The sequence below is a fragment of the Pelophylax lessonae genome (assembly GCF_965119305.1).
Source record: "Pelophylax lessonae genome assembly, chromosome: 5".
Lineage (NCBI taxonomy): Eukaryota > Metazoa > Chordata > Amphibia > Anura > Ranidae > Pelophylax > Pelophylax lessonae.
Window position 1 is genome coordinate 82,016,591 of NC_138772.1, and position 13,056 is coordinate 82,029,646.

The 13,056-nt window shown below is 42.1% G+C and overlaps 1 protein-coding gene across 1 annotated transcript in view; it reads right to left on the minus strand.

The window, feature by feature from the left end:
* The window catches only part of MPP7 (MAGUK p55 scaffold protein 7), a 401,547-nt gene extending 391,998 nt beyond the window's left edge, over window positions 1–9,549 (minus strand). The window contains exon 1 of the mRNA XM_082259696.1: window positions 9,392–9,549. Within this exon, the coding sequence (XP_082115822.1) occupies window positions 9,392–9,428 (37 nt within the window). The 5' untranslated portion in view covers window positions 9,429–9,549. The remainder of the gene's footprint in view (window positions 1–9,391) is intronic.
* Between the last annotated feature and the right edge of the window lie 3,507 nt (window positions 9,550–13,056).

Sequence of the window (13,056 nt, forward strand, 5' to 3'; positions counted from 1 at the left end):
GTTGATCACTGTTCTTACACGTCAAGCCACAGCCTATCACAGTTAGAAACCAGCCCCTAGGGACACACTTAACACCTCCCTCTCAAAAAAAGTTAACCCCTTCACTGCCAGTGTCATTTTTACAGTAAAAGTGCATATTTATAGCCCTGATTACTGTAGTAATGTCACTGGTAACCCCAAAAGTGTCAAAAATGTCAGTCAAGGGTCCGATCTGTCCGCCCCAATGTCGCAGTCCCGCAAAAAAAAAAAATCGCAGATCGCCGCCATTACTCGTTAAAAAAAAAAAACAACAAAAATGACAAAAATCTTTCCCTTAGTTAGTAAACGCAATAACTTTTGCGCAAACCAATCAAAATACGCTTTTTGCGATTTTTTTTTTCCAAACATATGTATCATAAAACAAATTGGCCTAAAATGGTAAAAAATTTTGATTTTTACATTTTTTGGGGGGGAATTTCATATAAAAAAATGTGAAAAATATTGTTATTTTTGCAAAATTGACGCTCTTTTTTTGTTTATAGCGCATGATCTAAAAATAGCACAGGTGATCAAATACCACCAAAATAAAGCTCTGTTTGTGGGAAAAAAAGGACATCAATTTCGTTTAGGTACAGCATCGCACGTCCGCGCAATTGTCCGTTAAATTCACGCAGTGCCGAATCGCAAAATAGGCCCTGGTCAGGAAGGGGGTAAAATATTCCGGGGCTTAAGTGGTTAAGAGCTGGTATAAAAAGAAGTACAGAAAGCTAGATAAGCAATAATAAATGGGCAATCTCACATACATTTGGGAACACGGGAACCAAAACATTTCATGGGCCGGAGTGTTGTAAAGTCTATGAAGCCGCTTGTTCCATTGTGAAGAATTCAAAAACCGGCAAAAGGCGCTCTTGCAGCTAACCATTCATTCACTCTCCCTGCACTTTCCAGATGCTCAACATTCTTGACATCAGAGTGGAAAAATTTACTGTTAGTCTAGAGAAATCCAATATTACCATTCTTGTCATATCCCTCATAGCTTCATTATTAGAGCAGGTCTGTGGAAGCTATAAAGGGCTGTTAAATGAATAAAAAATCTGGGCCGTGTGTTACATCACTTTGACAGAACTGAAAGGGAGGACTCCATCCAAAAGCGTAAAGCAAACGGCTACCTTATAAAACGCAACTATGTGTATTTTCATTTAATATTTGTCTGTATTTGTGTAAGATATACCAAAATTCAGCTCAAGCAAAAATCCTTTTACTGCAACCTGGGGGTATTAAACGGCGAAGAACATAGATCCCGAGCCCAGAACAACATTGTAAACTTTAACAGTGTTTATAAAAAGGACACAGCGATGCTGACATTTTTCCACTTGGTCAAAAGTAAGTCAGTGTTACCTAATTCTGTCTTCTGAAAATCAGGCGGAATCACTAGACGCTGATAAATTGGCAGGAGCCCAGGACCCGCCAGAGACGTATTGTACAGCTTACAAAGAGCAATAACCGCATCGTTTATAGAAAGTTAATATAGAAGAAAGGAGAGTCTGTAATAAAGTGTATGTAAACCCAGCAACAAAAATGGAATACACACCTTACCAGTCCTTAGTCATGATGGCTGCATTCCTTTTCATATTTCAGGCTAAGTACATTTTCTACAAGCACAGAAAAATATCTAAAGATCCTGCCAAAAAACGTGTGTCCTTGTATTTCCTGTGCACTCAGCTGAAAGCAGGATTAACCACTTAAGCCCCGGAAGATTTTACCCCCTTCCTGACCAGGGCCTATTTTGCGATTCGGCACTGCGTGACTTTAACGGACAATTGCGCGGTCGTGCGACACTGTACCTAAACGAAATTGACGTCCTTTTTTTCCCACAAACAGAGCTTTCTTTTGGTGGTATTTGATCACCTGTGCGATTTTTTGATCATGCGCTATAAACAAAAAAAAGAGTGTAAATTTTGCAAAAATAACAATATTTTTCACATTTTTTTATATAAAATTCCCCCCAAAAAAAATGTAAAAATCAAAATTTTTTAACATTTTCGGCCAATTTGTTTTATGCTACATATGTTTGGTAAAAAAAAAAAAAAAAAAAAAAAATCGCAAAAAGCGTATTTTGATAGGTTTGCGCAAAAGTTATCGCGTTTACTAACAAAGGGAAAGATTTTTGTCATTTTTCTTGTTTTTTTTTTAACGTGTAATGGCGGCGATCTGCGATTTTTTTTGCGGTACTGCGACATTGCGGCGGACAGATCGGACCCTTGACTGACATTTTTGACACTTTTGGGGTTACCAGTGACATTTCTACAGTAATCAGTGCTATGCATATGCACTGTTACTGAAAAATTACACTGGCAGTGAAGGGGTTATCTTTTTTTGAGAGGGAGGGGTTATGTGTGTCCCTAGGGGCGTGATTCTAACTGTGATTGGCTGTGGCTTGAGGTGTAGGAACAGTGATCAATGGTCCTACATAGTAGAACCGTATGATCACTATTCCTACACAGGGGAGAATGACAGGCGGCTTGTTTACATTAGCCGCCTGCCTTTCTCCCTCTGCACCGACGATCGGCGAGTGACCGGCGGACATAGGGTCCGCCAGTCACACGCGCGGGGGGGGGGGGGGGTCCGTGACCGTGCGGGAGCGCGCCTCCGGGGGCGCGCGCTCGCTCCCTAGACCCTCACAGGCTAGCGACGTAGTACTACGTCGCTTTGCCTGTGAGGGGCTGACTGCCGCAGTAAATAGTCGTGCGGCGGTCGGCAAGCAGTTAAAGGGTAACTCCACTTTAGTAGGGAACAAAAAATTGCAAACAAAGGAAAAACAATATAGCAATTGCGTCACAAATCATATTGTAATTTAATGTTATTAACCACTTAAGCCCCGGAGGATTTGGCTGCTCATAGACCAGGGCCTATTTTGCGATTCGGCACTGCATGATTTTAACGGACAATTGCGCGGTCCTGCGACGGTGTACCCAAATGAAATTGACGTCCTTTTTTTCCCACAAACAGAGCTTTCTTTTGGTGCTATTTGATCACCTGTGCAATTTTTACTTTTTGCGCTATAAACAAAAAAAGAGCAAAAATTTTGAAAAAATAAAATTTTTCACATTTTTTTATATAAAATTCCCCAAAAAAAATAAAAAGTAAAAATACATTTTTTTTAACATTTTAGGCCAATTTGTTTTCTGCTACATATTTTTGGTGGAAAAAATCGCAATAAGCGTATTTTTATTGGTTTGCGCAAAAGTTATTGCGTTTACTAACTACGGGAAAGATTTATGTAATTTTTATTGTTTTTTTTCTTAACTAGTAATGGCGGCGATCTGCAATTTTTTTTGCGGGACTGCGACATTGCGGCGGACAGATCGGACCCTTGACTGACATTTTTGACATTACTACAGTAATCAGTGCTATACCTATGCACTGTTACTGTAAAAATGACACTGGCAGGGAAGGGGTTAACTTTATTAGAAATCCAGGGGTTAAATGTGTCCCTAGGGGTGTGCTTCTAACTGTCAAGGGGCGTGGCTTTTGATGTAACCACAGAGACATACGATCCTACATCTCAGGATCGTATGTCTCTGCAGTTACACCAGGGAGAATGACAGGCGGCTTTGTTTACATCAGCCGCCTGCCTTTCTCCCTCTCCAGCAGGAGATCGCGAGTGACCGGCGGACATCGGAGCCGCCGGTCACTCGCGCTGAAATGTAAGGGAACGAGCGGGGGCGAGCCTCCAGCAGCATGCGCTCGCCGCTTAGACGCTCGTGGGCGAGCGACGTACCAGTACGTCGCTTTGCCCAGGAGGGGCTGACTGCCGCCGTATATAGTCGTGCGCCAGTCGGCAAGTGGTTAAAAATGACCTTTCCATTTCATTCTGCAGCTGTTGTAATTTTCTGAAAATGCAATGCAATATGGCTACCTGGAGCTATTCTGTACACAGAATGTATACTGACCACACCCACAGAAAACAGAATTTTTGTAAAATCTTACCATAAAATTCCTTTCTCTGAGTCCTCCGACAGCCGCCGCCCATTCACACATCACTTATGGGGATGTCCCAAAGCAGTGTAGACATGAGGGGTGGGCAACGCAACCGCCAGAAAAGCAACGCAGTACCCACATCAGAGAAAATAAATCATAAAAGAAAATGAAGAAAGGCTGAGACTGTAGCCTCAGCACAGGGAAGGCTATCCACTCCTGAAGCTAGGCAGAAGACAAACTGAATTGGGATGGCTATTGCAGGGGGGTATTGGACTAGAAGGACAGCCCCCATGGGTGTGACTATGTAGATTTATTGTTCTTTTACAAGTCTTATGCCTAGAAACTCCTGTGGAGATGAAGTCAATACTTCATCGGACTTCATATAATGAATGTCTATGCAAGTCGCCTCGAAGTAGTACAGGATCCTTTTTCTAAGTCGGAGCGACTTGTGTCGCTCCTATTGGAACGGGTCCTGTAGCAGTCAATGCACCGCGACTTGTCAGGCTGACAAGTCGCCTGACAAGTTGCGGCAGTGTGAATCGAGTCTTAAACCAATTTGTATTCTGCTATATATTTTTGGTAAGCGGATTTTGATTGGTTTGCGCAAACGTTATCGCGTCTACAAACTAGGGGAAGTATTTATGTCATTTTTATTTATTTTTTTACAAGTAATGGCAGCGATCTGCGATTTTTAGCGGGACTGCGACATTGCGGAGGACAGATCAGACCCCTAACTGACATTATTTTATTAACTAAATTTAAGACTTTCTTTTAAGTTAAATTAAAAAGCATTCTTATTTTTCTTTTACATGTCATGTAACCATGACAGCCCCAATCAATGCTATGTAGGCACGGGAAAGGACTTTAAACTTCCCAATATGACTTATCATACATACATCATCCGATTCTTGCTTGCTCCTCCTCCAGATCTTTTACTATGGTTGGGAGTGGGCATGAAAAGTCACATGGCCGCAGTATAATGAATCCAAATTGAGGTATTTGGGAGACTTTTAATATTTTCATTTATAACAACTACAATTATTTGCTATATGTGCAATTAGGATGGTGTATGTAAAGTTGTTAATGTGAGCTTAATATCATCTTAACTAAAAAAAAAGGCCCGGACTAATCTTCAGCGGACAGAAGATTTGGAGTGGAAATTATATACTAAATGAGTATATATCCCTCGCGCCTATGGATGGCCTAATTGGGGGAGTGCCTATATAAATAAATGAATAAGTTTGTTGTTATATCAATAGAGTGAAATTAATAAATTAATTGGGTAGTGTTAGCAGCTGCTATAGGTTACAAGTATATGAAAATTTAAGGTGGAACGCACGCCGCACGCTTCCGGGTAGCCTGGTGGGACGCAAACCGGCAGTCGCCGCTCTCCATTCCTAGGCATAATCCGTAGCTGCCATTTTTTCGTTTTAAAACTTTCCTGTACAATATTTTTATCAGCAAATATAATAAACACATTTTAATGGTACTGCCCGATTGGAGCATTTTATTTCCCTTTTAATATCGAACGTGGAGGATCGGTTTCCAAACAGAGGAGCGACCCGGACCACAAGGAACCACAAAGCCCAGCAGTTACCCCTAGGCTCAGGGAGCCACAAGCCCGTAACGTCTTGTTACTATATGGTATTCAAGACCCACCAAGTCCGGTGAGTGTGCACCCCCTATATTACAAGATACGCCGAATATACCAGCAGTTGGAATATTGGAAAAGTTTAAACCTGCACTTTTACTGTGGCACTTATTTTTTGCACAAGATCACCTATGAACTATACATTGGGACTCTAACAATATTTGATATATTCATTTATTTATTCACACATTTGATGTATTTATATAAGTTTTATACTCAGCACTTTGCACTTTAATATATTTATGGACATTTTAGGTTAATTTTGGAATATCACTACCAAATTGTGTAAACATTTACTTTCACTTGATTGCCTTCACTACTCAGGTGTGGGAACAAGGAATTGTTCGCCCCTGATTAAATAGGAGCAAGCGCTATATCAACCCCCAGGGACAGAAGGTTTACTTTCATATTAGATTATTTATGATCCCTTTCTCTGGCATGTTGTAGGTTGCATTTGCCACCATGATGATAATTACCAAGGTTCTATAGACCAGATTATGGTGGCAAAGTGTATGGTAATGCACATCACGCCCCTTGGTATGCTATCAATGGCACAAGTACTGTTATGTATGTTTTGATACTTTAGGTTGTAGCCCAATTAAATGACGTGTGTTAACTCCCTACTGTGATACAAATGGTCCCATAATATTTTTATTCAATCAAATACGTATGGCTCTCAATGGTAATAATGGGGTCCCTTTCAAGACTTAACTTTAGCTGCAGCATCTCTAATGTGTAAGTTTTAAAGCATTTTGGTTTTACAGTGCCTTAAAAAAGTATTCATACCCCTTTAAATTTTCCACATTTTGCCATGTTACAACCAAAAAACATGCATGTATTTTATTGTTTTTTTTTTGTGATAGACCAGTGGTGTCCAAACTTTTTTCAAAGAGGGCCAGATTTGATGAAGTGAACATGCGTGAGGGCCGACCATTTTGCCTGACATTTGAACCATTAAAATTAAATATACACACACACACACACACACACACACACACATATATATATATATATATATAGGAAATAATAAGCATCAGTACTTTATGAATAAAATCACGCTTACAGAAACAGGCAGTAGGATTGTAGAAGTGACACCTCCTTGGTCAGCTCCATACATACATACACACACATACATACACATATACATACATAATTACATACATACACACACATATATCACACTTACAGAAACAGGCAGTAGGATTGTAGAAGTGACATCTCCTCGGTCAGCTCCACAAGATCCTCGGTCGGCTCCAACAGGTGGCTGTGTGCGGTGAAGGCGAGAAGGCATGCAATTTTCAAATTCATTCTGCACTCCTGCGCAGTCGTGGACGGCGCCGGGCAGATAGAGCCGAGCGGGGGGCGGGGCAGGGCAGGACTCGGGAGCAGCCGAGCGAGGCCAGAGGCCCCGCCCCCGAGCCATTGCATCGGCATCGGGGTGGGGATATGAGGAGTCTCAGTGAGAAATTCATTGACAAAAGTCAGCAGTGTCTCAGGGGGCCGTATAAAACTAAAGGAGGGGCCGCAACTGGCCCGCGGGCCGGACTTTGGACATGACTGTGATAGACCAACACAAAGTGGCACATAATTGTGAAGAGGAAGGAAAATATTTTCAATTTTTTTTTTACAAATAAATATCTGCAAAGTGTGGTGTGCATTTGTATTCAGCCCCCTGTGTCAATACTTGGTAGAACCACCTTTCACTGAAATTACAGCTGCAAGTCTTTTTGGGGATGTCTCAACCAGCTTTGCACATCTACATAGTGACATTTTTGTCCATTTTTCTTTGCAAAATAGCTCAAGCTCTGTCAGACTGGATGGAGAGGGTCTGTGAACAATTTTCAAGTCTTGCCACGGATTCTCAATTGGATTTAGGTCTGAACTTTGACTAGGCCATTCTAACACATGAATATGCTTTGATCTAATCCATTCCATTGTAGCTCTGGCTGTATATTTAGGGTTGTTCTCCTGCTGGAAGGTGAACCTCCGCCCCAGCCTCAAGTCTTTTGCAGACTCCATCAGGTTTTCTTCCAGAATGGTCCTGTATTTGGCTCCATCCATCTTCCCATCAACTCTTACCAGCTTCCCTGTCCCTGCTGAAGAAAAGCATCCCCACAACATGATGCTGCCACCACCATGTTTCATGTGGAAAGATTCTCTCACCTCAGCTGTGAATCTCTGCAGCTCCTCCAGAGTTACCATGGACCTCTTGGCTGCTTCTCAGATTAATGCTCTCCTTGCCCAAGCCCCTTAATTTAGGTGGACAGCCATGTCTTGGTAGGTTTGTACTTGTGCCATACTCTTTCCATTTTCGGATAATGGATTGAACAGTGCTCCGTGAGATGTTCAAAGCTTAGAATATTTTTTTTATAACCTAACCCTGCTCTAAACTTCTCCACAACTTTATCCCTGACCTATATGGTGTGTTCCTTGGCCTTCATGATGCTGTTTGTTCACTAAGGTTTTCTAACAAACCTCTGAGGGATTCACAGAAAGCTGTATTTATACTGATATGAAATTACACACAGGTGGATTCTATTTACGAAGTGACTTCTGAAGGTAATTGGTTCCACTAGATTTTTAGTTAGGGGTATCAGGGTAAAGGCTGCCGAATACAAATGCAGGCCACACTTTTCAGATATTCGTAAACAATTTTGAAAACCATTTATCGTTTTCCTTTAACTTCACAATTATGTGCCACTTTGCGTTGGTCTATCAAATAAAATCCCAATAAAATACATTTACTTTTTTAGTAGTAACATGACAAAATGTGGAAAATTTAAAGGGATATGAATACTTTTTAAAGGACTGGTAGCTATTCTGTAAGGCTGCTGGGTAGAGATATGCTTAAAGTTTGGTCTCAACACACAAACCTTCGCTGTTCGGGTATTCGTACGAACACCCGAAGCTATACCTGTTCAAATGTCATGTAAAATATTACTAGCATGATTACACATGATAGCTACCTGCTGTCAATGGTTATGAAGGATGGCAGCAAGTGCAGGCAATGTCAAATCCTTTACAACCAGTGGCATCTGGCCCTATTCATTTAAATTTGGTCATGTAAGCAAATGAGGTAAAGTAAGCAAAGGAGCTGACGATCCCCTCCCCCCCCCCACACACACACACACACACAATTTATACCAGGCACTTCAGGTTTGATATCGAATTTTAGGAGGAACTCCAACAGGAGGGTGTGCCATCCCACCTATTGAACCATACCACATCACATGCCCCCAACATGGGAGAGGGGGTAACTTTCCAGAGTAAGGCCCCCCCTTGCAAAGCTTCTTGCCCCCAGGTTGATGACCAAGCCCTCTCTGCAACAACCCTTGCCCAGTGGTTGTGGGGGTCTGCAGGTAGGGGTCTTATTGGAATCTGGAAGCCCTTTTAAAAAATAAGATGAACAGATACTAGACCTGTGTAAATAAGTAAGGGATACATAGAACCCCTATTCTTCCTCAAACATATATAAAATACATCCAACTTCAATCACCTTTCCCTGCAACAACCAATGCCCGTAGACCCACCAAGAGAAAAAAAAAACCTAAACTCACATCAGGACCCAATGTTTCCCAATGGAGTCCCAATGAGTGACAGATCCGGTGGGTGACAGCGGTTACAAAGTAAGGGACGGGATCTCCAAAGTGAGGTTATTCACCATATATGGACATGACCAAATATGACGTCACAGGGTTACATGCTCACAGGTGGTGTACTGAAAGACTCCAGACAACATGGACTCTGTACACAAATGGTGACTGGTACCAACATGCTTACTTGTGTCACTTCCAGCTCCAGTCGACAAGGCCGGCATGGCTGCAGACTAACAGTAACTAAGCAGAGATGAACACAGATCCACACCCACAAGGTAGGCGATAGCTGTAGTTGCTCCAAAGGCCAATTTGTCCAGCACGATTCCGGCAGTCCCAGTGCTTTCCCCTAGAAAAAACACAGACATAATTTGTACAATAAGCAGACCAGGTAATTGTACATTTTAGATCTTTGAAGTGATACTGTGCTGTAAATACAGTTAGAAGTGCATTAAAAAAAAAAAAATATATATATATATATATATATATATATATATTTTTTTTATCATTGGCACCATACATCACTATATACAGTTTTCTTAATTATTGCAGTTTCTTACCTGAAGATCCTGCCAGTAACGGCATTTCTTGTTGCATGTTCACAATACTAAGTCACTGCCTCACCTATAGCAGCAGCATTGTCAGTTTGCCCTGCACGCTATCGGATAGACACGATTGTCAGCCCAACGGCCAACTGAAAGAGTATGAAGGGCAGGCTGTCCTCATTGCTGCAAATTGCAAAACAGCGTCTGGATGATGGCGGCCTACAACAGAAACTGCTGTAACTGGCAGGATCTACAGGTAAGAAACATTGCAGCAAATTCACAAGAACGGTCTGCTGAAAGCCCAACACCAGGAATTATACAAAATCTACCCTTAAATGCTCGTTGAAGTGAATCTTACAACAATACTAAAACTTGAAAGTATTGCAGTTTACCGGTCCTTAGACGTAGTGGCATCATTCGTTTTCATTTTTCACACTCTTAACCCTTAGTGTCCATTCACACTACTGCGACTTGTCAGCCTGACATGTCGCGGTCCGTCGCAGTGCTACAGGAACCGTTCTAATAGGAGCGACACAAGTCGCTCCGACTTAGAAGGGTCCTGTACTACTTCGGGGCGACCTCGGAGCGACTTGCATAGACATTCATTATATGAAGTCCGTGCTAGTCGCGCCAAAGTCGCGGTGCACGGGACTTCACAGGTCGCCCCCGAAGTCGGAGCGACCTAGTGTGAACCAGCACTTATTCTAACCTAGTAATCCTGTCATTAACTCACTTCTTATCCCAGGGTGACAAATGTACTGAGCATCTTTGTCCCCCTAGAACAAAGCGTTTGTTAACAATAAATAGCACTGCCCTCTCTTCTCCATAATATGGGAGGAGTTTTGTAGTCCACAGTGATGGCATGGAACAATGCTAACTAATAACAGTACAGTAGTTTTTAGCTCACAAGGTTTCTAGCTGAATAATTAGTCAGGTTTATTTTTTTTTTTGCACTTGCAGAACAGAAATAATAAAATTCTTCCAATGGTACATATAAACGTAGACTAAAAGGAGCAAATAAGAAATTTATTGTTAGAGTTTATATGCACGTTAAGCCTAGAATAGAACGAGAGGATTACTTACCTAACTCCCTGCTCCAGCCGGTTCTGGGGCTCTCTTCTTTTCCCTGAAACTCTGGACCGAGAATGGTCCCTCTGTGTTATCAAGTACAATGCAGGGCTTTTAACCCTGCAATGTACATGGAGAGGGCGAGTGTGTGACCACGACTTGCTTAGGGAGGGTTGTGCAGGGCACAAGTTGCACAGATAGAGGGATCCTGCCGGAGCTTGGAATAAGGTATGTTCCAGCACCCCTACACATAATCAGCATTTAATCCTTGCAGTGCATGGGGGGAACCAACTGCAAGGGTATTTACGTATACGTTATATGTATACGTTTCAGCATAATGTCAAACACAATGACAACTAGATTTGGGGTTTTAATGCTAGCAATGAACGTTATTCATTTGCTCACTTAGTCTGCTAGATGTACCAAAGTGTTTTGTTTTAACTCTTTAATAAGTGTGAAAAATATCTCTTAGGCTGGCCATACACAGTTTAAATATCGGCCAGTTCAGCAGGAATCAGCTGAGATTTGAACCATTAATGGGCAGGCTGAAAGTACCAAGTTGATCGATCAGTTAACTTGGGTACAAGCAGCCTGCCGGATTCTCTTGTGATTATCACTAGTGGTTGCTATAGCCACTAGCGATAATCACTGTCTTCTCCCGGCAGGGATGGCTTCCCCCCCCGCTGGAAGATTACAAAGACTCGGCATGAGGGATTGCTGCATCAACACTGTCTGTATTGATGAGGAAATTGAGTGAATTTCCTTCCTGCAACCTTGCAGGAAAGACATTCGCTCTGTGTATGGCCAGCCTTAATCCTGCCAGAAATCTTGTCAACTGATAACCTCCTTGTATCTCCGCCTGTGCACAAAAAGGGATCAAGGCGATTGGGGGAAGGGGGGAGGTCAGTGTTTATTGGAATGCAACAGAAATGGAGTAGGCAGGGCTGACACCACATGCTTAGGAATTCAGACTTGGGCTGTCATGTCAAAGAGGAAGTGAACACCTAGCCTAAATGAGTGAACACCTAACCTAAAATAAATGAGTGAATATATGTACACATTGGAGGCTATATACACATATTAAGGGAATAATATCCAGTGTTTTACGTGTCGCCAATCTGCCATCTCCCGAGTCATTGAAAAGGGTCAGTACAAAACCACGGCTATATATGATTATACGCTTATTAACGATGATTGAGTAATTTTTGGACCTATAAGGTACTAACTGTTATTTTGTTGTATTCCATATCATCTATAGAAATACCGGTCTGTCATGGTCTCTCTGGCCCTGAGGAAGCCTTGAGCGAAACGCGTCGGCTTGCTGGGGACCTACATTGACCGCATTCCATCTGACACCTACTCTTTCCATCCTATACAGGCTCTTGGTTCTTTTCCCTTATGGGATGTATTTCTATTTAAATGACTCCTAATAATTGATTTTATCAGTATTGTTCTATGTTATTTTGTCTTTGTTAACATGTGCGCATACGCCCATGCTTTTTATGATGAAATTTAATAAAATGTAAATTATTTTTAGAAGTTGGTTTTGGTGTGATCCTTCTACTCCCACTGGCCCGCAAAGCCCCAATTTCTCCTATCTTTTGTGTCCTCAAAGAGGAAGGAGCACACTATAATTCTGGCATATCAACAGTAATTCTTCTGTACTTGTAGAATGTTGAAAACCATATAACATCCTGAAATGTACATGTAGTCCAAAGACGTTGTAAATATGTTTAATTTTTTTTTTTTTTACATACGCTTTAACATCCCTTTGTTCCCTCACCTGCGAGAGAAAGGATCCCCTGTGTAAGCTCCAAATTGATCTAGTTGAAGCTTACACAGGACTTCGGACTCTCTACTCCAACTCCCAATGGCAGAGCTCGTACCTGGTAGCAGGTTCCTGGGCACCCAGTGGTGCATCATGAGAACATGGGGATTGAGTCACATGCTCCCCCAGGTATTAGGCTACATTTACACCAACGATTTAGGCCGGTGTGGATTCTAGCTGCAGGAATCTTCTGATTCCAGCTGAGGCTCTGAGCGGTTAGCTGCAGTCACCACCGGCCCTATTCACTATTGTGACAAGTCATTAGCAGCCACTGCTTTTCGCAGCTCTCTGCACAGCCAGCAATTACCTGCAGTGATCAATGATGGATGCACTTTGTGAGCGCCCAACAGCAATCATCGCAGGTACATGCTGGCTATGTAGGCAGCAGCGACTAGCTCTGGCTGCCGGCAA